Source organism: Taeniopygia guttata, chromosome 1 (assembly GCF_048771995.1).
Source record: "Taeniopygia guttata chromosome 1, bTaeGut7.mat, whole genome shotgun sequence".
In the NCBI taxonomy this organism is placed as follows: domain Eukaryota; kingdom Metazoa; phylum Chordata; class Aves; order Passeriformes; family Estrildidae; genus Taeniopygia; species Taeniopygia guttata.
Genome location: NC_133024.1, coordinates 64,739,063 through 64,764,160, shown reverse-complemented (window position 1 = coordinate 64,764,160; position 25,098 = coordinate 64,739,063). Strand labels below are relative to the sequence as shown.

The following is a 25,098-nucleotide window of genomic DNA, read 5'->3' as shown; positions in this document are numbered from 1 at the left end:
ATTTTATAAAACATTATGAAAATAACTTTTTAAATAGTGTCCAGAACAATTTATTTTACTCAAATTCAGTTTCTGTATTTGTCTTATGGTTAAGATATGCAGTGAGACTTAGTATGTAGATTGAGCTTTTCCTTTGTATTGTTTGGGCAAGTAATTTTAATCAGTGCACACACCTAAAGAATTTCAGTCAAATGGAAATAATATTATTTTATTCCATGATGTAAAGTTACAGAGATTGATCCATAAATAAAATTTAACCACATTTTATAGCCATGATACTACATTAAAGCCGAGGTAGTTGACCTTCTGGGCTGAGAATGGCATAATAAAGCTATGAAAAGTGACCAAACTCCAAATATCCTGCACATTTCACAAGAAATGTGAGAGACTACCATTGCTGTAGAACTTGTCATCTAATAGGACCTGTGACTCATCAGAGAAAAACTGGGTTAGCTGCTAGTTTATACAATTGAGATTTAAGGTCTTTACAGAAATATCTTTGTCTTCACTGAAGGATGAGCTCATACCATTACTCTGGTTAACAGCATTTTCCTACATGGATGTTAAAATAACACTAAAGAAGCCAGGGGCAGACCTTCCACAATTTACTCCCTGCTATTTTATTTATGGAGGGCTTTTGTGCTTTCAGAATGTGCCTGGACTTTTGGTATACAGAGGCTGTTCTCTTTGGGATTAATCAACCAATTTTTAAATTACACAACAACCACAGCAACAGGAAAAAAAAAAAAAAAAAAAAAAAAGATATTTGAGTACTTTCCATTTCCAACATGTATGGTTTCCTGAATCTGCAGAGAAGTCCTTAACATTACTATACAGAGAGGTGGTTCACATCAGTGTCTCCACTACAGCACAGAAAAGGGAGATCAAGTATTTCTTGTATTTCTTCACCACAGGCTGGATATAACTTATGTAAGGCTGAAGTAGAAGCTGCAGAGTTGTGTGAACATGGGAAGCTCCCAGCTGTCCTCCCCAGGCACTGCTGCATTGAGACACTTGTGCCACGTCTGGGATCCCAGTTGTCATCTCCGCATAAACAGGGCCATGTTTGCACACTACCCCCTCTAGAGCAGCTAGCAGTCTCCTCATGACACTATAAAGGCTTGTGGAATGAGAGAAATTAACCCATGTCTCCTAAATCCCAGGCTGTCAAACAGATCACTAGTTCATCCAATCCAGGATCTGACCTGAGAAGTTGAGGTGAGACTTTATAGCTGGAGACAAGCCTTCCCTCCCTCCCTCTAAAAAAAGGGCAATGACTGAAAAAGATATTGGATGATGGTAATCCAGAATACAGATTTTCAGGTTTATAATAATTTAGTACAATTAATCACATATGTTCTGAAGGTAGATTATTTTAGCTACTTGTACAGGTATTTTGATATGAAAATGTGAAAACACTATCCTGCATTGTTATACCTTTTCTTTTAAATTGAACACCTCTCATTGAACAACATGGAAAACATGATGACATGTTTGCATTAATATTTTATGTGACTTTAAAAATTATTGTCAAATTCTTGAGAGAAATAACCTTTTTATTAAATACAACTATATATATTATATTAGGAATGCTATTTAAAGGTACTGATTAAACCATCATTAAAATTTTGCTAGTCTATAAAATAAAATACCTCATAATTATTTTGAGCATCAGGTATACCTCACAGGCCTTGTTACTGTAGTCAATTTACAGTGAATAATGAAAACACATCACTTATTTGATTAAAGACTTCTAATCAGCATCAACTGTGTTTTGAAAGGCCAGGAGTTTTCTATATTTTCAATCTTGTGTTAATCATCATATTCATTCTCCACTGTGCCTTCAAATCTCTATGCACAATAATTTGGTGACAGATGACATCTCTGTCTTCCATAGCCTCAGAATTCACTGCAGCGTGAGATAAGATGCACCTTTGTAATGGAAAGAAGATATATTCTCAGGGTGTTTCTCCATTACCAAATACAATCTCACCAATTTGTCTGCTATTTTGTGTTCCCTTCTCAGAGGGGGTGAACATTTCATTTTTACAGACTACAGTGTGAATTACTACTTTAGCTCTTGAAATGTGCAGTTGGAACTGGAATTTTTTTCTGCCAAAGAAGCAGATACACAGTACCTTAATGATGGTGGTGTCAGCATGTTCTGTCCAATCCCCAAAGCAACCCGGAGCCTGATATAATTTAGCAAAGTGTACATATAGCTGCACAGTTTGTCAGTCTAATGGGATAAGAATGTCTCTTTCAAGGAAGCTGTTGAACAACCATTTTAATATGATAATACCTTCAAGGCTATAATACTGCCAGTGTGTTTCCTGACACTGGCAGGATGTGTAACAAAACCAAGGATAACAAAAATGCAAATATTTATTTTTTACTATTGCCAGTATTTGGGAAATGAGCCGGGAAAGTGTTAGGGAATGGCTCATACTTCTCTTTCAAGAATGTTTTGTGAGGTCTTTCAGTGCAGTCTGCACCAGATAACACCAATCCTTTGGGATTACTCAATCATTTTACACATATGAGAAAACTATTAACATCTCCATGACACAGCAAAGTATTAAGCATCCAGAGTGCTTAATGTGAAAAATACTGGAATCATAAGGTTTTAAAATGTAAATGTTCACCAAAGACTGCTATTTCAAAACAAGCTCTAAATCAAAAATTGTCATGTTCTATGTCAGTCTTTTAAGCAGCCATCTCAAAAAGCATAGCAGTGCAGAAAGAAGAAAATACTTGCAGCTTTAAATTTTTTTTAGTTACATACATAGTGTAGTGAAACACAGAGATTTGACATTGTACTGGTATTTCCTTTCTGAATTACTTTGGATTCTAATTCAGTAGAAAATGGTGCAGGACAATAAAATATGAAGATACTGTTAGCATTTGGTCAAAGTTCTTGCTTATATCTATTCATCAATACCCTTAATATTATCAATTCTAATTAAAATTTGATTAATGCAAATAAATCAATAATTTCAAACTACAATAACTTTAAACAATTATTTGGTGTGGAAGTGTGCTCTCCTCTAAGTATTAAACTCTGTGTGTTTGGTTAAATGTACTATAAATGCTAAAAGCTGTATTTTTGTTATCCAAGAAACTTTTGCATCACACGGTAACAAATACTTTCTGCAAAAGCTTCTGAGGTAAAGTGGGTTAAAAAATCATAAAAAGCTTGTATTCCTCAAGTAGCCACATCAAAGTCAATAGTTCCTACTACTTCCTTACATCTCTTTTGTTTTTCACCTAATTTGTATAGATTGTCCTTTATATTTACTCAGAATGGACTTTGAATTTGTGAATAATTTCCACATTCTATTGTTTTCAAGTACAAAGCTTGTTTGCTTTGTTCAGTAAAATGTGGCTTTGTTCAGTCAGAAAGTACACCCAGTCCTGAGGACTATGCATGGTTTTTGAGTATTTCTGCTTAGGATCACCAGACACCATCAGCAGTTCCGCGTGAAATCTTTTCATCATGAACTGCGCATTACAAAGTATCCTGTGCGAACAAAAGTCAGTTTTCATTAGCTGTGTGATTATGGCGAATGACAGCAACAGAAATATTAGTTTGGCCTCAATGCATTTTAAATGCAGTTTTAGCAGTCTATTTCCAGAAGAATGTTACTGAACTAATTGGGAAACAACTTATACTTCAAGGTCTTGAAAGTTTGCAGAAGTGGATCACTTCTATTTGTCAGTTAAAATAAGGAAACTCATAAGACCTTTAGTACACAAAGCCTTTGAAAATAAACTCTAAGCTTACAGCAATCTCAGGGGTTACTACAGCATGGAATGTGTTTGGTTGCAGAGTCTCCTGTGCAGTGAACATTAATGCAGAATTAACTTATACCATATCAGACATGCTGCCCTTCAGCTGATAATATATTTGACCTCTTATCATTTTACAGCCCATTGGTGCTTTGAACCCAAAGAGAGCTGTCTTCTATGCAGAACGATATGAGACATGGGAAGATGATCAGACTCCACCTTATCATTATAACACCCACTACTCTACATCTACTTCTACCTTGGCTTGGCTTGTTCGTATTGTAAGTATTCTGGATCCTGGTTTTCATTAATATCTTTATTTAAAGCATCTATTCTGTCACTTATGACTGTTTTGTTTTGTTTTTATGAAAACACCTTTCTATTAAAATCTCGTTGTTCTTCCCCACCTTAAAATCTCAGATCTAGATATTTTTTATATACTTATTTGTAGGGATCAGGGAGTCCTTCCTACCCAAACAATCCAAAATAAATTTAAACATAAAATTGTGGTGGTATAAGGATGTACACAGTGAGAAAAATGCATCTAAACTGAAATCCACCCCCATAAAATATATCTAGACAATATAGGAATCTGATACTACTCATATTAATTTATTTTTTTTTAGCTAGGGACAGATCCATGCAATATGAAAAAACAAGCCTTTTGTAAGAACATTAAACTGTTACATTATATAACCAGTTTTATATTAAAGCAACATTGAGTAATATTTAATGCAAATGAACTATGCTTCTAAATTAATGAGTTTCCCTACAGTTTTCAGAAGTGTAGAAATGTGGATTCTAACTTCAATCTATTATGTCAGTTCTGGAAATCTCATGCTCGTATGACCAAAACCAGATCTGGGGAAGGGGAAGGGGACCAAACTTCAAAGATAGAATGAATCTGAATTCAGTGTATGTGTTAGCACAATTATTTACAGAATAAAGAGTGTTGATGAGACACTGAAGGTTTCACAGAGAAACTTGAATTAATAAAAAATTGAGTGACTGTGTAATTACTTAAGTTAAAGCACACCCTGCCAATAAAAATCTGTTGCATAAGGTGTATTCTAAGCATGTTTTGCACACAACAAAGTAAAACAGAGCCACACAAAGATTGATAATTGAGTTTTCACTCATCTCAACTTCACTTAGACATATTAATTTTTTTCTGCTCAGAAGGGAATTCTTGTTTATGTGAGATCAGGATATAATTCTTAAACTATGTGAAACTAAGTGTTGAATACACACCTGTGGTGGGTGACCACTGTATTCCTTTTAAATGTTCCTAAATTATTAATCTACTGTGTACATTTCATGGTACACATGTGCTTCTTTGTTGCCTTAAAGTAGATTAAAAACAGTAGTTTTATTTGCATGGTTATCTATTAATTTTGGCTGCTGTACAGGGAAAGATCCCCTCTTGCTAGTCAGCAAATTCTCAGCATCGAAAATCTAGTTACAGGCTGAATGTACAACACACCAAGGAATATTCATTTCCTGTATTAGGTTGATTCAGTGTCGTTTTTACGACTGTTTTTTATGTAATACTGTAGATGGTCTTGCTCTCTTTGTGTTCTCACCTAAAAGAGCAAGAGGACAAGGTCTTTGCCTTGATGGCCTTGCAATATAGACTTTACAAATTACATTTGTTAGAGCAAATTATATATGTGAGCATAGAAAGCAGAAGTGGAAACCACTGTTATCCAAAGAAGATGTTGCCAGTGAAAAGGTGAAAACAACAGATAACTTAAATACAGAGACACTCCTACACAGGTATTTTAAAAGATTATTTAAATATGATTGACCAGCAAAGAAAAGCAATCTCTAATGGGAGTAGACAACAAAAGTGAGAGAAGACAAATCCAGGGGAAATTTGAACCTCAGAAAAGGAAAAAAAGATATGGTAAGACTGGACAAGACAGCAAGATATCTGAAAATAAGTCTGTATAGAGGAAAAGATTATGGCAATGAAGGATATAAAGTCATAGTGAACTATAGAGAGATATTTTTGTTACAAAAATAAAGGATGAAATATCATAAGGGAGAAGATTGTGCCAGTGACATTGATAAGTAAGGCTAGGTCAGATTTCTGTACGTTAAAGTAGTATTTCTTACTCATTAATTTCTTGAGCTAGAGCTTTGATTTATGTTTGTGAAGAAGACTTTGTAAGAAAAGGCAAATTACAGTTTAGTCCAGAAAGAGGAAGGTGACATGAAGAGATACAGAGATTCAGAGAGAAAAATGCTTTCAGTATTTTGAAAGACTGGAGAAGAGTGATGGGAAAAGATGTGTTACTGTAGAGCTTTTGGTAGAAAGTGGCAACAAACTGAGAATGAAGGACAGGAGTACAAATTAAACCATGGGAGAAGACTGTGAAACCCAAAGAACAAGAGAAAATGAAAAGCAAACGAAAAAGGAAAAAGCAAGGAAACAAATGAAAAATATAAGACAAGAAGAGATTTGAAAATGAGAGTTTAGATAGCAGCAGAACAAAACAGCATGTAGTAATGGGGATCCTAGGGGAGAAACTGCCTGCCTAGACCTTAGTATTAGAGGAAACTGCTGGTAAGAAAGTTTCAGCCACTCTGAAGTATATACATATATATAGAGAGAGAATTTTGTAATTGCCATAAAACCTTAAAAATAATTTTAAGTGTTGCTTTTCAGCTTTGACAGATGCAATCTGGTTTCTGTCAGTTGTCTTCAAAACATTGCTTTTAATATCATATTTTTTAGTCAATTCTGTGATAATCTGTTCCCTTGTGCCTTATATTTCCCTCAGTTGCTTTCCCTCATCTGATATATTTGTGGTGGGTTGGCTCTGCCTAGATGTCGTACCCACCAAAACTGCTCTACTACTCCTCACTTCAGCTGGGCAAGAGAAAGAAAAAATAAGGAAAAACTCATGGGTTGAGATAAGGGCAGGGAGAGATGCCTCACCAGTTACCATCATGGGCAAAAAGGACTCAGCTTGGGGAAATTAGTTTGAATTATTACCAATCAAATGAGAGTAGGATAATGAGAAAATAGTAAAATTTTAAAACCACCTTCCTCCCAACCTCTCCCTTCTTCTCTGGACTTAACTCCTAAATTCTCTCTCTTCTCTCCCCACTGACACAGGGGAATGGGAATGGGGGCTGTGCTCAGTTCATCACACTTGTCTCTGCCACTCCTTTATCCTCAGAAGACTCCACATTCTTCCCCTGCTCCAACGTGGTGTCCCTTGCATGGGAGACAGTCCTCTATAAGCTTCTCTAAAGTGGGTCCTTCCCACAGGCTGCAGCTCTTCATGAGCTGCTCCAGCGTGGATCCCTCCCACAGGGTGCAGTCCCTCAGGAACAGACTGCAACAGTGGGTCCCCTGTGGGCTTACAAGTCCTGCCAACAGACCTGCTCCCACATGGGCTCCACTCTCCATGGAAGCACAGGTCCCTGCCAGGAGCCTACTCCAGCAAAGGCTTCCAGGGGCTCATGACCTTCCTCAGGCATCCACCTGCTGAGCCATGGATTCCTCCAAGGGCTGCAGGTAGAGCTGTATTCCCCTCTGGACCTCCATGGTCTGTAGGGGCACAACTGCCTTACCATGGGCTGCACCATGGGCTGCAGGGAATCTCTGCTCTGGAGCCTGGAGCACCTCCTGGCCCTCGTCCTGCACTGACTTTGTTGTCTGCAGAGCTGTTCCTCTCACATATTCTCATTGCCCTCTCTAGTGTTCTTCTGCAGTTTTTGCCTGACCCTTCTTAAGTCTGTCGTCACAAAGGCACTTTGCTATAACTGACAGACCTAGCCTTGGTCAGCTAAGAAGCCACCCCTGTAGTCTCCCCCACTACCAAAGCTTTGTCACACAAACCCAATATATGTATTGTTGCCCTGATTCTTAAGATTTTGTAAAGCCTTCTGAGTTTGCATTCTAGTAGAGAACTTTCTCACACAACTTTCTGTAAACAACCTTCCTTGCATTCCTTCATAGAGGCGGAGAAATTTGATGTACTAGTAGTTTGTCCAATGTCATTGGAGAGGTGGCATGTTCACCCTCCAATCCACTGTCATCTTTGGAAAAGTATAAATGCTGGAGTCAGAAAATAAACTTCCTCTTTTTCACCTTTGCAATAGCAACGGCTCGTGTCGTGTTTTCATGTGTCCTATAGTGACACATGTATCATGGTAGTTTTTTAAAAGACACTGTATGCTTTAGCCTCAGTTCTGTCCTGTGCAGTTAATTCTGATATCTCTGCCTTTGTTTCACCATTTCACCATATTCTATTATATGTATTTTTGTGTAAATGAAATTGAATATTCATAGTTTATCGCTAGGTGACCTTATCATCTGAAGACTCATTTTCTTCATGTGCATTTAATCTGAAGCAGTGAATATTTAAGTTGCAGAAGACAAAATATTTTAAGCCAAGAATGCCACTTCAGAAAGCCATATGTGACTTGACCTGAAAAGTAGACAGAGGGAAAAAGTAATATAGAAGAATGAATTCTGGCTTGAATCACCTAGAATATGAATATCAGCATTGGTTTCAGATTTTTAGGAGAACTAGGATAGAATTATGGTACGATTGAATGTTCTCAATAATTGCTGCTGAAGAAGTTATATTTGTGTAAATCAGTTGCATCTTCAAGGAAACAGCGACCAGTGTTTGAGAGCATGATTCTCTAATGTGGTTTTTAGTTTTTAGTGCGATTCAAAGATGAGGAGGATGTCATCTGGTAAACACAAGTGAATTTAGGTCTTCTTTTTGTTAGATTTGAGCAGGACAATCACAGATATATCAGGCAAAAGGTGTGTGTCACTCTGACAAGCCCTTACATACTCTCTCCTCTTATAAATGACTGGAAAGACATTTTTATTTGACATAGGATGTCTTAGAATGACCACATCCCTTCCTCCTCCCTCTACTCCCACCATAAATTATTCAAATGAGTCCGGGTACTGTTAAAAGGGAAATGGGGGAGAGAAGTGCTATTGAATGGAAAAATTCGTTGCTCTCACAGCTCAAGCTTGTGTTCAATGTAATCAAGTCCCCCATGAATTTCTCTCCTTGTTGGCAGTGAACAAGGCATGAATTTTATTCAGAATATTAGGAATGAGTGAGATGAAGTATTAATGAAAACATTGTGCTGCCTTATAGCTTTCACAGCAACAAAACCTTTACATGAAATGACAGTAATCGGTATCATAGAATAACAGTATTCAAATTCGTATATAGAATACGATATGAATTATATTTGTATAAGCACTTGACTTCCCAGAGAATAAAAATTACCTTTAAATTATGTTAGAGGTCTGAGATAAAGCAAGTGAAAGCTCTGAATTTCTGCTAAGGATTAAAAATCCAAAAAGATAGGCACAACAGGCCATGTCAGGATATCATAATAGGGCACCCTGTAGTGCTTAGCTACTAAAAGTTTAATCCTTGATTATGAATTTTATTGCTTTTGTATATTTGTCTCAGATGCTTAAAATAATGTTGTCATGGAAGTTTGGATTAATATTTTTACATAATTTATTGTAATTACCTAATTTTTCTGGTTTCTGCTTCTTTTAAATCCATTGACTGCTTCTGATTTCAGAACCTCTGCAATGATCCACAGTCAGATCCACAATAATATTCACAAAAATTACACATATCTTATAAAGAAAAGAGTGATGGGTAGAAGTTGTTAAAAGACAGAATTATTTGTGCTCAGATCAAGAACATATAATGTTTTTCAGTCAAAGGGGCAAGCTAGAAAGCAGCATAATTCCTGTTGCAAATATATTCAGATAATTGGGAGAAGGAATTAATTGAAAAATGTAAATTTAATAAAATTATAATATTAACATAATTTTAGGATAAAGTAATATAATCAAATTTCTGTATATATTGTTTTCCAATTTGTACTTTTGGGTCTGGATCTTACACATTTTAATTTATATTTTACATTGAATTCACTATATGGAGAACTGGAAAATCTGTATAGATAAAAACTTATTTTCTGTCAATATTTCAGTTAATTGTGGTAGTTTATACTACTCACCAAGCTGATCTACTCTTAAATTTTAATATTCTATTTAAATTATAAATCTTTTCCTCACCACACAGCCTTTCAATATTCACAGTGTGAAAAAAGCCATTATACAATGAGATTTAGGGTCCTCCAACAAGAAATTACATTGTGATAATTTTGTATTTAAGTCAATTATTTTAATTAATTATTTAAAATATATTAATATTCTCTGATTAGACTAAATGCTCTGATGGAGTATATTTATGAGGTACTATTCTTTTGAATGTGTCTATTAAAAACAAATTTCCCATGTTTATGATTAGAGTATTTTCTTCTTAGAACAAAAGTAGCCTGTGTTGACTGCTTTGCATGATAGAAGAAATTAATTGGGAAGACATATGAAATAGAGAAAAAATGGTCTCTGGGAGTCAGAATTCCATCTTTTATTTTCCTTATTTTTTGGATGTTTTCACTGTTTTTACATCTGTGCTTTCCTTATGTATATTTTAATTTCTCTTAAGGACTATGTAAACATAAATGTCGTCATACCTTTTTCATCTGGGGCAATTTACACACAATGTGTATAATGTGGTATAATTCCTTCAAAAATTCATTAATGGAGGAGTTCCCTGACTTGTTTAAAAATTTCATAGAAGGAAACAGAGTGTGTTTAAAATAAAATTCAAATAATAGATGAGTAATTCTGTAATAAAATTTTGATTAACAAAATTTCCAAATGATCAGGATATGCAATGAAATAAGTTTGGGTATGAATTTAATGAAAGGGACTTTCTTAAAAGCATTCCCCATGAGACTTTGGCAAAGGAGGAATGAACATCCATCCCTGTAGGCACGCTGCCGACTATTAGTTGAATAAGAGAGCTAATGAAGTAGTGGTGAAAATCCAGGTTTCTGCCAATGATCTCAGTATTCAGGTTTTACTATAAAAATAAGGATTTGGTCCACCGTTAACCCTTTCCCTGCAGAGGAATGTAGTGACATCAAAATAGGTTATCCAGACTGTCTAATACCTGAGCTCTTCCTCCCCAAACTCTGGTAGCTGTTTTCATTTAGTATAAACTGGGATACGGTTTCAGATAGAATTAGCAAATGTAAAGACTCTTAAGTATTTAATCTCTGTACCTCTGCCCCAACATAATGATAAAGCTGCATATCCTGGAACCATAGTCTGCCTCATAACGACCATGGAGCCATTCATCTCACCTTGAGGCAAAGTGGAACCTACTGAGCTCTTTTCAGTTAAATGAAAACACAAGAAAGACTTAGAGATAGGATTTTTTTTTTTAAGGATTTTGACATACCAACATGCAAGGAGTAAACAAAGTCCAGTTATGTAAATAACACAAAATGTGGTGGTTGCAGTAAAGAAGGCAGTCACTGTGAACTGGAACTAGGCTATATATGTCTGATGGGTAATTAGTCTTATGGTATAGAACTCAGGATTTGTTTGTGCAAAATGTGTTACTGCCAAGAAATATACTCAGATGTTCAGTGCAGAAACCCATGCATACAAATTACTATGAGGTGCCATGTTTTTCTTTAATTCTGCCTTTATAAAGTATTTTGATCTGCAAAAGGCCTTTGGATTTTGACAGAAACCTGCTGTACGTGTCCTTGTACTGTTTCCTTAATCTGTCATAATTTCATTAACTACAGGAGCCCTTTACAACATTCTTTCTAAATGCAAATGACGGCAAGTTTGACCACCCAGATCGAACCTTTTCTTCAGTGGCCAGGTCCTGGAGGAACAGCCAAAGAGATACCTCAGATGTCAAGGTAACATATATGCTAAATAAATAGATAAATATGCAATTTCATTATGGTATTTTTGTTTATGTAAACACAAAGAAGCTGCTGCATTCTATTTCATATATATATATATATATATATATATATCTCATTTCTTTATATTCATCACAGTAGGTATAGCATGAATAAATAGATGTTGATAAAGTTTATTGTTCTAACACAAAAATCAAAGATTCTTTGAAGTTGAGTGGACAAAAGATGGGATTTTTTTTAGAGAAAAACAACCTAACTGATCTAATTTAGATCAGATAATCAGGAGATGGAGAAAAGCTCAATAAATTGTTCTTTCCTGCTGTTAACTCAATATTTGGCCCACTCCATAAAACACAGCAGGAATTGGATTTGACCTTAAAGTGTCATATTGTTATAGCTTGCCTAGCTCTGGGTTTGCATTGCCTGGGGCAATTAATAAAGCATTAATGACAAGACCCATTTAAAATGTTGGCTTTTCTGTACAGCTTTAGCTTTTACTTGAATGTGCCTGGGGATATTATGCAACAATACACATTAGATTAAAACAACGTCTACACTATATACAGAAACAGCCAGAGAGCAGGGTGATTTTACTGCTGTTATTCCTTACCTTTATATTTACCTTGTTAAATATAAATGGCTACTGTTCACAGACATGAAACCTTATCAGAAGGAAACAAAAATCTAGAAATATTTTGAATAATATGGTCCCTTCATGATTCTCATTTTCTAGTAATAAATTAGGTAAAGGCTTCACTATAAAAATTGTTCTTTTTACAAAAACCCACGTTTTTTTACAGCGAACATGTTTCTCCTCTATTTATATGCTACCACTCATACTAGGAAATGGTCATATTGCCATTATATTTTTATTTATATTTTTTAAAATTTTATATTTATTTGTCTTGGCAAAGAAAAACAAAATGTATATTTGTAGATTTATTTTTATTCCAGAGCTCCTGTTTGCCTAAGTATTCCAACAGTCTCAGAAGGGACAAATCATGTTGTTATTCAGTTACTTGTTAGAACAACAAATTGCAAATTGTGTGGTCATCCTAGCATATGGGAGAAAATGCTTTTTAAAGAAATCAACCTGAACCTTCTACAAACATTTTATGTTTATTTGTGCTCCTCTGTGCATCAATAGTTTTTTAAGTATCATCACTCTTACCCTTGTAAGAAAACCAAGAAATTTCCAAATTTGGAAGCAATTTGAGGTAATATCTACTGTATCTCATATATCTTCAAAGTGCTAACATTTTGATTTTTACTTTTCAATGAAATCTGTTTTTCCGGGAATTCCACTAGAATGTCTGGGAGAGTGACTTCCTAGGAGTGGGGCTCAAACAAAGGATAAGAGCCTTAAACTGTGAAACAAGGGAAGACGGTTGGAAGTGACTGTAATCTTCTTGTCTGGCTTTAGTACACAGGAGGAGGGCAGTTAAATACATCAAGGCATTGCAAAAGATAAAGGAATATCTGTGGACAGACAGAGAGATGGTATTCAAGTGGGGTATATAATTAGTGAAAGGACACTGTTCCTAAACTAGCAACCAAATGAGTTATCAGTAAAACAGTTAACTGAAATGTTTGTCTGAAAATACCAGGAGTCTTGTGAACCAAGTGGGATAATTTAAACTGCTGCTGCCAGCCATTGCAAGCATGAAGGAATTAAGGATGGATAACAGCTGCAATGCAAAATGAATTTGTATTAAAAAAAACACAACTTATCAAAATAAAACAATTATTAAAAAGACACTCAGAACCAGATACCTTCAGAAAAGGACAGCAAAAAGTGAAGAAATGAAGTAGCTATGTTCTTTAATACCACTAAATGTAAAAAGGGAACTGGGGATAGCAGGTAAAATAGTAAAAATTAAGGGTCAAAATTGCTCTAGGGGAAAGACTGCAAAATAACATGTTCCAGAATACATTTGGCAGTCTGCTGTAGAGCCCCTGAATCAGATTTATACATATATACACATTTCTGTTATGCCATTAGAAAGAGAAATACAACTTGGAGCTAAGTCATTACAGAAAATCTAATATAGGAGTAACAGATGAGGTATGTTAGTCAATAAATGTTTTCTCCAGATAATCCCTGATCTGTCCATTCAGGGATATATTAGGGATTAAATGTGCTGTTTAAAACAGGGTTTTGTTAATTGATGAAGATACAGGGAAGGTGGGTTTAAAAAATAACATTGAACTGATTTATTTTGAACTGATTCAGCTTAAGATGAAAATGGGTGAATAAAAGCAGATTCAAAAATGAGCAGAATTTTTAAGAGATGCTAAAAAAATAGAAATAATTCATCAATTATCTAACAAAATAAATCTGTAGAAATTAGGGGAGATTTAATAACAGCATCCCATAGATTGCACTACCAAAAAAATTTATTATATATTAACACAAAGCCACTACTGGAATAAATCTGCTGAGGTGTACTTCAGTAGCCTGGGCAAAAGATGTCAATGCAATCCTATTTTGACTTCAATTTAAGAAGGAAACTAAGATCAACAGGATGGCACAAAGTTTATCATGATACCAAAGATTTATCCTTAGGTTATAACAACTGGAATATCTCATGAAATCTAATTTCCACCTGAAACAGTCTGATTAGTCATTCATTCAGAGCTATTATATTCTCAGAGAACATATGTTATTGTTTTTTTCCTTTTCCTTCTCCAGTTTTTAGTATGAATTCTTGCTGGATAAAGCAAATGCTTAGTGCTTTCTTTGCTGGAAACCATCAAGTGTAAGATATACCTACACTGGAGTTAGCCATAAGAAGAAAGAATGTGGTTTAGGAGTTAGATACAGATAGAAAAATGTGTATATGTGTGGGGTAATTAATGTCTAAAGTGGAGACATAAATGCTATGAAATATGCAAACATTTGAAAGAGAGAAGAATTATTTCTCAAGGAACAAAGAGGGAAGGAACCTCAGAGGAAAGTGATCAGAGTGGAAAAATGCTTATTTAAGCAAGAGAGTGTGAAAAGTTAGGTTAAAGTTGAGTATTCTCTGAATTTGAATATACCCACAAAGGGAAGTAGCAAACTCCTTATTTGTAAAACTTTTTTTTTTTTCAAAGTAGACTGGCAAAGCACTGGCAAGGCCCTTTGGTTTGCAGAATCTCTGCTTCTTAGCGATCAATCAAGAACTAGTATAGCAACGAATTGTTGCTGTTTGTTCCTTAAGATCTTAATGAATTTCATTTCTCAATGCCATTACATCAGGGCCAACTTTTCCCTGAGGCTTTGAAGCTCATTCTGCAAAATGATAGGAAAATGGACTATTATTAATACTACAAATACCTAATTTTTTCAGATTAGTTGTGCTACTTCTTAGAATGCCTTGCAGGCTTTTCAAACACTTTAACCAAGTTTTCAGGGACTTGAAAAGCAGTGAGGTTTGGGGAACTACTAAGAAATCCCCTCAAAATTTCTGACCATTTTTGTCACTGTCCTAAGGGCAGCATCCACTGTCTTGCACAACAGAAAAGCTTCAGCTCTGAGTGTGTGAATTATTCAAAAACTAGTGGTCAGCTGTCTGGCACCTTCTAGTATTTATCCAGCAGTCCTGTTAGAAAGTATAGAGTGTGCAAAAGAGATGTGTACAGGTTGTGTATGAGTACAGAATCCAAAGGCATGCTCTCTGTTAAAGTTTTCTGTATACTTGTATAGCTTCTTCTGGCTCCATGTGTAGCTATACATGGGGGGAAGGGCCTGGCAGTGTGGATTTCCTTGTGATATACATGCTGTAAATTCTTTTCCCATCCTAAAGATTTTTTAAATTTTTATGGTAAATATTTAGTGTATGGAATAGAGGCTATCCATCAAAGTAGCAAACTTTGAAAACTGTTAAGGCTAGCAAGTGTTCATTATTCATGTATTCCTTATCATACCTTTGAAATTCATCTGAGCTGCTTTAAGTACATTTAGCTCTGATCTTACTAATCTCATTAATTATTGTGGCACAGGTTATGAAATAATTTTAAAACATCATGTGTAATGAATTAATCTGACATTCTTCATTGCTGTGTGTTGTAAAATGGCCAAAATTTTTGCTCTCAAGTACTGTATCAAACAATTATATTAAGTGTCTTTATTCTTTTTACCAAGGTCTAATTTAAAAAGAAAAAAGATTTTTTCAGGAAAGTAAAATCTGGAAGGTTTTCTATATCAGTTACTGTTTAAGAAAGAGGTATATTATTTTCAAGCGCTTCAGTAAATGCTGAAGTAGGTCAGTTTTTATTAATGAACTGAGATTTTTAAGTGCTGCAGATGCTTTCCACAACTGTTCTTTTACAGCCTCAATGTTGTCTGAAAAAATACATCCAAAACACTTTCACAGAAATCTGCATTAAAATTTAAAAACCAAATACCTGGAATTTGCAGAAGAATGTGTATCTCTTTAGGAAGCTACATTTCTGTGTGTCCAGCTCCTTTCCTCCCATGCTTGCCTCCTCCTTGGCATTCCCTCTCTGTTTCTTCCTTTCTTTTCCCTCCTTCACTCTCCCCTTGAAATATGTGTAGTCTCTTCTGGGACTGAATTATTTCACACTGAGCTAATGAAATAGGGCTGTGGCAGTAGCTTAATCAGCCTGAAAACAAGCTGTAATTCTGGCATCTCAAATTGTGGCAAAAACTAGACCACCTTTGAAAAATGAAGTGTATGATAGATTATTGCTCAATAAAGGATTAAAGATTTATTTAGACCATTTTGTTCCTTATTCTCAGGTTGTTTTGGTTCATTTTCAAGAGACTCATTCACCTACAGTGGATGAAACAGAATTAATACAGTATGTGCTGTGTTAGAGTGGTAACACACAAGGGAGAACCTGATAACACAGTTTATTTTATTGTCTCCCTTTATCAACATCGACCTTCTCTTGAGATAATCAGTACAAGCTGGAGGAAGAATGAGCGTTCGTGGGCTGACTTTTGAGGAAGCAAGTCACCCGGAAATGACCATAACTTGGCCAGTCAGCTTGCACATTTTTTTCCTTTCTAACTCCCCTACCTCCCCCTCCAGTTTTTGGTAACATTGACTTCCCCAGAACCTCCTGTTCAGACACTAATCTTTCCTAATACCTCTCAAACTTGTTATATTACTTTTTGAATAGTCTGTTTAGAAGTTAGAAAGCTAACTCTGACAAAATGTCAGTAAAGTGCCTTAGTGTGAAATGGAGGAACTCGTGACTGACTCATTGACCCAGTACTAGACTCTTGTGGAATTAATGGATGCCAGGGGATCAACCTTTTGGGAGGATAAGAAAGAAAAAGACATGGAAGCTTTAAAACCTTGAAGTGAATTATACTAAGAAAAGTGAAAACGTCTGGGTTGAATTTGATTTCATTGTGAGGCCATAAAATGGCATACCCTTAGCAAAACATATTAAACAGAAATGTCAGATTTGATGCAAGCGGTGTACAATTATAATAGTGTTAATAGAAGTCCTCTATCACCCGAAGACATATTTTTAAAGTTTAATTTCTCAGCAGTTTGGATTTGTCACAGGCTTGTAAATCAGAAAATGCATTTGGGGGATGTTTTCTTATATGAAGACACAAGGCATATAATACTGTTAACTATACCTTGGGGTTTTAGTGTAGCTATTAAAATAAACAAGATATCACATTTACAGACAAGAAATGTCTGTTATAATATTCATTTTGCTTTTTTTTTTTTTTTTTAATACATCCTTCAGTAGCTTTACTGCATCATTCTTCATGTGAGAAGAGCCAAGCTTCTTGAGCGGTTTGAAAAGCAGCTGACTATTAAATGATGGAAAACTAACCTGTCTTATTAGAAGTGTGAATGAAAGGGGTGCAGGGAGGTTGCCAGTTGATGAAATGTCAAGGACAACTAGGCAGAAATTACTGCAAATATATTTAGATCACTAAAATCCCTATTTTTATTAACTCTTTGAACTCTAGATATTTCTTGTGGTAAGAAATTACCCATGACAGGTAATGTATTCAGAAAGATTTATTTAGAACCTTCGATGTGTTTTGGCAAGAGCAATGAAACCAGTAACATTTAATGAATCGTGTCAGTTAATGCAAAATTATAGGTCAGCTGAGCTGCATGCAATAACATATGCATTTAAAATGCTTAATTGGCATGTGAATATTTTAAAAAGGCCAGACTTTTAAAAGTTTGGTTTTCTGTGTCTTTTTTCTTTGCATCCCCTCATTTTATGCCTGCTAAATTATGTAACTTGTAGGGAAGCTGTTTTATGAGTTTGTTTGTTTTGATATTTTCCTTCATGTCTTGATATGCACTGACTGACACAATGTGTGTATTGTAAGAAAAAAATAGTTTGATATTTGTGTTTCATTAAGGTTTGTAGCTTGAAACCTGAATTTCTCATGGTAGCTTCAAACTAGCATTTCTTTGCACAGACTTGGCTTTATATTTACATTTTACCACTAATGCCACTGAAGGTGCAATAGGATTTTTAAGAAACCTCTTATCAACTATTTTGTCTGTCAAGCAGAAAGTAGATTCAGAGACAGAAGGTCCTCTGTGTCCTATCCCTTGACGTAAATACTATCTCTGAGATACATTTTTCCCCTGCTAATTTTTGAGTCTCCTTGTCCCTATCTTCAGGGTGAATTTAACAATGACACTTCTGAAGTATGAAACTGGTGATTTGTAAAAAGCTGTGTTGTATGACAAATTACGCTCTGCTCTGAAGTGAATGAAAAATAGCAGATGCTGTCACAAAAGTATGTGATCTCCCTTTCCAATGTAAAGACTACAAAGGTTGACAAAAACATTTATTTTGGCTTCTGTGTGATGAACATGTGACAAAATATGATATGGCCAAAGTATATAAAGAAGTAAATTAAATTATGGACTGTTTAGCAATAAATCTACTAGCTGATTTGGGAAGGTTAGAGGAATATTTTGCATTTCTGTAACAAACAATGGAGCAATACATCATTATCCTTAATTTAGACTTTTAGGAGCTTGAAGGCTGTAAATCTGGTAAATAATGCTTTTCAAACATGCAGTAAACAATACAAAGAGAAAACGGTAATTTATTCTCAGTATCTGGGATGGATTGATAGCTAGGATGAGGGAAAATTTACTTAGATTGCATAATGAAGGATTGAGGGCAGTTATTAGGTTAAACGCCCCAGATAAAGAACGCTGAGACCAGTTGATGGAATAATTGTAGAATTGCTCTCACTCAAATTCTGGGACAACAGGGTAGACAGATATCTTGTAGGATAGCTGTCATAGCTGAACCTCATCTGGAATGGAGGAATGGACACTGTCACCTCTCTGAATATCACCCTGAAACAGCTATTTATTTGAGGTATCTGTTTCCTGTCCATAACAGAAAAAGCACCAAAAGAGCGGCTCTCTCAAGTCATAATCTTTATTAGAATATGAACTGGCACATGCCTGTTTGTGAAACAAAGGAAAACCAAACTCTGTCTGAGAAAAATGTTAATAGGCTTTGAAAATAACTCTAGCCCTTGCTAGTGTTATCTTTCCCTGCATTCTTTTGTATATTCTTGCAACTTTCAGTGGCTTCTCTCTGAGCCCCAGTTGTCATCTTGCCATCTCCTCTGAGGTTCACTCCTGTCTGCTCCTTTTCCCAGAAACCTCCTGGGCTCCATCCTTTCTGCCTCACTGTCCTTGCTAATCCTTCCTCTCTCTGCCTCTCCCATTTTATACTTCTCTTAGTGAAACATGCTCAGGGGCCCTGGGGAAGAGGATATTTGCCCTTCTATGCCCAGCCACTACCTGTCTTTGGCATGAGATAGAAGAGACAGCTTCTTCAATTTGTCACAGCAGAATAAACACATAAAACCAAAATTTTTATCACGGATCTCTAGCTTGATTGTAGTTTCTATTAATCTAAGTCGCTAAATTCATGAACCTGAAGCTCATGCATACAGGATGCCACAGGCGTTCATACTGCGCCTGTGTTTTAGTATATACTAATTCATCCTCTAGGAATGAGAAAGGGATATATTTATCTGAGCTATTTTTAAGCACTGTGATTTCTTAGTTCTAGTAAATAGTGGAGACGGCAAAATTACAAGGGGAACATCAAATGTTGCTAAAGAAAACTGAATGGTTAATACAAAGTATGAGAAATATGCAAGTATCTGGGAAAGGTCACATGCGACATGGCTCACATTTCAAGAAAAATTTCAATTCATGTTAAATAGTACTCACATAAGCAATGTAATTGTAGGCTGCACTAAAAATAACATTGAAGAGAATGCTGAGACTATAACATAGTGGGTTAATTAATCTCTTTTAAATACTATGTTTAAGGTTTTTTTACTTTGACTGAAAAAAAAAAAACAACAAAACAACCTACCAGGGGATGTGCAACTGAAATTATTAGGATTCTAGGGAGAGTGTTATTTGGAGAGGATTCAGAAGTCTGGCACTGGTTAATTTCCAGAGCACAGGAATAAGACAGCTCAAACTAAACATACACAACACAATAAATCTTATAAAGAAAGTTAATCACATACTTTTGTTTATTCTATTTCTATTTATATTTTCTGCTATACCAGGCAAGGGAACATTAAATTACCCTGAAAGCAAAGAGCAGCAAAGAAAAACTTACTAAATAGACATACCATTAAAAATGCTCAGTGACTTAAATCCCTTTGTTTCAAGATACCCCCACAGTCAAAAGGTTAGTAGAATTCAGTTAAACACTAGACGTGTCTCTGGGTAGCAGAAATCTTTCAGGTATGGTAGATGTAAAAGTCCACAGTTACATGCTATGACATTTAAAACTGAAAAAGGAAATTTAGCAAATAACTTTTCTTTAATGGAATCTAAGGACTTGATCACTGTAACATTGCAGGTCAGTGTGCCACCATATTGAATAAAAATTGATAGAAATCACAACCAGTGCTATGTGCTTCAAAGCTTTTATACAAAGTAGGAACAAACTTTTCTAACTTTTTCCTTAATAAATTCTGCTTCATTTCAGTATTTTCTTTAAGATTAACTTAGACTGTTTGATATTTCTGAGGTCTTTATGAATTTTTCCTTTTTTTTAAGGCAATGCTCTTAGTTTGTCAGTGATTTGTGTGGTAGTGTATGTTGGGCAGTGAGTTCTGGGTTAGTGATTTTTTGAAGCCCTGAAAGATTTCTGTATAGTTTTCTCTAACTCTGAGAACCTTTCATTCTTCTTTGGGCTCCATTAGAGAAAATCAAAGGTCTTTCTTTGGAACCTGAGATTTAGTGAATCATGTTTTGGGGGAAGGGGGGAAGATTGCTTTTAGAAATACTCTGAATAAATTAGAGGTGTCTATAATAAAACTTAAGATAGGCATTAAATGCGTATTTTTTCTTTTAACATTATAGGATATTCAGAATTTATCTTCTTTTGTTTTTGCTTTAGCTTCTGTTTTATATGTACTATAGCTAATAATTTAATTCTTTTTTTTCTTTTTGGAATTGTAGCTTCTTTCATAATAAGTTATTCATGTTCAGGCATGTCTGTCTCACTTGGTTAATGTTTTATACTAGTTAGATACTGATTGGATTTTCATTTTAGTCTAACCTATATTAGTATACTATCAAGTAAAGAAGTAATTAAATTGTCTTCCTAAACATACTTAAAATTGTAACAAATACACTTTTTTTTAAAAATTACTTTATAAATTTGAAAGATTGCTTTAACTAGTCTATTCTTTATGGACCTGCAGATCAGATTTAATTAGATAAGTTTGTGTCTGCAGTTGGGTTGGTTTTGCTTCGCATATCTGCAGCCTTTGAAAGGACCACAAAGAGACTTTGATTTCAGATGCTGTATCATCAGTTTTGATCATGTTACACAATTGAATGCCATAATGCTTTTAACAATGTAATTTGGTGAATTTAATCCATATCTGGATATTAGGGGAGACATAGTGGGCTTTAAAGCTTTTTTGTTTTTATTGCAGTTCAATACTTAATGCTAAATTAACAGGAACAAATAGCAATATTCATTGTCAGAATGGATTCCTGTTTAGCTACTCTGGAAATTAGGAAAAATTTCACACCCTAAGTTCCCTATTATTTATTATATGTTGCAGTTATTGATCGTTCACTTTTTAAGTATCATGCATATCTGTTTGAAAAACATTTGTTGTACAGATATTTTTCCCTCTGTGTATTCTTGAATTTTTCTTACAGTAGATAAAGGTCTTCACCATGTATTATTTTTTATTATATAGGTAATAAACTTACCACCTTTTCATATGCAATTAAAGAATTAATAAAAGTAAGATCAAGACACATTTATATCTGCAAATTTTCCCCTTTTGCATATTTTTGTTAAATAATAATTTTAAAGTCCAATATATTCTCATATTGAAGGCTTAGCACAAATTTTCTTGTACCTGTTATTCTGAAGAAGTCTCCTTTACTCACATGCACTGCCTTGTCTAAGGTTGTGCTTTTCACAAAAGCAGGTATGGGAAAAACAAAGTTTGAGTATTTCATTATGCGGAATACATTTGACTGTAAGTCAAAGAAAGCAGGATATAAAATTCCTTTAAAAAGGTGCACAGAAACATTAAAAAAACCCGGGAATTATTTAATATGTAGTACAAGAGAGCCTGATTCTGGGAGTACCATTTAGCATCTCTGTTAAATGTGAAGTCTTATTGTGTGTTTTCTCCCTGCTAGGAGTTAATTCCAGAATTTTACTACCTACCCGAGATGTTTGTCAACAGTAATGGCTACAATCTAGGAATCAGGGAAGACGAAATTGTTGTGAATGATGTTGACCTCCCTCCATGGGCCAAGAAGCCTGAAGACTTTGTCCGTATCAACAGGATGGTAAGCTATACTTTAATTTAGTCTAAGGGATTCTATATTTTAGCAAGCTAACCTAATTATGTTTTTAATCTCTTTAGAAGTAGATTTAGAGAAATAAAATAAAAAAGCACAGAATTTTCATTCTGCCTTTCTTGACAGAACCCTTTATTTTATAGTAGACTTTCCTTCCATGTGCACTGGTTATGGAAAGTTAAATTTACTCTCTTATGAAAAAGCATCAGACATGCATGAGCCTGGCAATACAAGATAGCCTGAAAAATTTATGTCTGTTCCTCCTTGCCATCTTCTACATCAAAAATTAAAAGAATACTATAAATGCTGATATCTTGCAAGCCATCTTGTAGTCATTATTCCCCTGAAGATATGCACTTCCTGTTCATCAAGATGAACTGGAAGTGTAGAAATGTGAACATTAGCAAACAACTGCAGTCTTTGAAGAAATTCTGCAAAAGAACTACTCTGATGTAAATCATTGTGTGCCCTCCAGAACTTAAGCAGAAAAAACATTTTTTGTGTATATTTTTTTAAATTTTGATAGACAATTATTTTATTATGGATAAAGTTAATGCATGTGTATGGTTTTAGTAGTTTTTAGGAAAAGCAGGGTATATTCAGATGCTTTGGCCAGCAATACCTCAATTTATGGTATTGTTCTGGAAATAGTTTTTCCTTAATATGCATATTGCTTGTCTTTCTTTAAGAGTCAGGACTGTGATTTCAGTAAGCTGTGGGTTTCCATACGGTTGCCGAACTGCTCAGTTTATGCATTATTTCCAATAGTGCTTTTGTGGTAGCATTGCAAATCTAGCAATGTGTTGAATTGTTGGGGTTTTTCTTCAGATCAGATTGGTAATTTAAGTTTAAGAATTGTCTATTTAAAGAAAATTGTTCTTTGGGAGTTGATAGGAAAAAAAAAAAGTTCTAAAGAATAGAAGAATATTATAAAACCAAACCTATTCCTAGATGTAGATGATTTAGAAGTGTCCTCCATTTAGAAGAATAAGTGGTTTGACATATGTACAAGTTTCCTAAGGACGTGATGGCAACCTCATCACTTGAGACATGAAATGTACTACACAAGCCAGGAGAAATGTATTCTGTCATTGACAGATTAGTCTGTCATTGACAGGAAGAAGATGAACAACATTTCTTGGCTGATTTCTCTTATACCACATATATTGGAAAATTCTTTTTAAAAACAAGTAATTGTCTCAGCTGCTGAAAATAAATTCAAAAGCAATTTTGTTAGAAAAGGAGGTGCATTGAAAGGATCACTGGAGTCCATCTGAATTCTTGAGTCCAGCATGTGCAATCACAGGCTGGTGTCTCTGGAGTGCCCATGTTGCTGCACAGAGCCATTTTTGGGTTGTAGTTGTGGCTAAACCCAAACTGAGCCCAGGTGCAAGCAGACTAAAGTTGACCTAGAGGATCAGTATTTTGATATCTGAAAGAACAGAAGTGCGATTCCTTGGTGAAAATGGAGAAGCAAGCTGCCACCTATTGGGGGATATAATGAGAGATGCATATTAAGGACTCCCATTCTTAAATTTTGCAAAAATTAATATTTTCTTTCCACAATGGATGAGTTATTACTAGGAGGATAAAAGGCACTATGTGATAAGAGATCACCTGGAGAAAAGCTTAAGCTTTAAGTTATTTAATTTCCCTTGTGCAATTCCTACTTTTTAAAAAGTAGCATAGCAGCTCTCCACAGAAAAGTTTCATGCTGAGCTGCTTACATGAATTTAGAATATAGCATTTAGTCCTCTTTAGGGCTACAGGACTTGATAGGGAGATAATGACTGGTTTCACATATGTGTGAGTATGCTCAGACTGCCAGGAGACAGACAAACTGGTGTTAAGACTAGAGTAATATCATAATTGCAGGCTCCAAATAATTGAGTACATTGCAGATTCTAAAATCACAAATTATAACCCATTTATATCAGACCCTTCCTCTAGTGTTTTCCAGCCCTTTCCTCACAGATGTGAGCATTATGCCATTTTTGTGCAGTTTTGCCAGGAGGTGGTTTCTGCATGGCCTTCATTCACCCCATCATCTACTTTTAGCAAGAGCATGATCAGTAGCTAAAACTCATCTCTACACTGATACATGCTGTCTTCAAATGAGCAATCAGGAACCATGAAAATGATAATAAAGTTTGGAACTGCCTACAAAACAGGAGAAAGAGGCATAGATTTATTTGAATTAGATGTAGAACATAGACTGAAAATCACCTTGGGAGGAAAGAATTGAAGATAATAAGAAGCAGAAGTCTGGAAACCAAAAACAGTACCAAAAATAGAGCAGTAGCAAGGTAGGGGTGACAATGAACAGCAATTAGATTAGATAAAATTCTGTAATTCTATATCCACCAGAAATAAATGTATTTTGATGCCATCTATGGAGAATCATTACATCACAGAGGATGTAAACAGTAGTACCTATCTATGGTTCTTTTGAGACTGCACCTGGAATATTAGAGTCACTTCTGGGTGACTAGAAAATAGAAGCGTTCACATTTGGACAGAGTTCAGAGGATAAAAGTGAATAACTTTGGGAGTTTAAAGAGCATGATATATGTATAGTATTTTACAAAGCTTATTATGAAGAGCAAGTAGCTAAAGAAGGATAATCCTTTTCATGAAAATGCAGATCGTATGTGTAGTAAGAAGTAATGGA

The 25,098-nt window shown here is 35.1% G+C and overlaps 1 protein-coding gene across 15 annotated transcripts in view; it reads left to right on the top strand.

Annotated features, from left to right (window-relative positions):
• The window catches only part of NBEA (neurobeachin), a 457,966-nt gene that overhangs the window by 375,322 nt on the left and 57,546 nt on the right, over positions 1-25,098 (top strand). For all 15 annotated transcript variants that reach the window (XM_041719826.2, XM_041719812.2, XM_041719807.2 and 12 more), the window contains 3 exons: positions 3,930-4,070; positions 11,467-11,586; positions 22,263-22,415. In XM_041719826.2, coding sequence (XP_041575760.2) covers positions 3,930-4,070; positions 11,467-11,586; positions 22,263-22,415 — 414 coding nt within the window. The remainder of the gene's footprint in view (positions 1-3,929; positions 4,071-11,466; positions 11,587-22,262; positions 22,416-25,098) is intronic.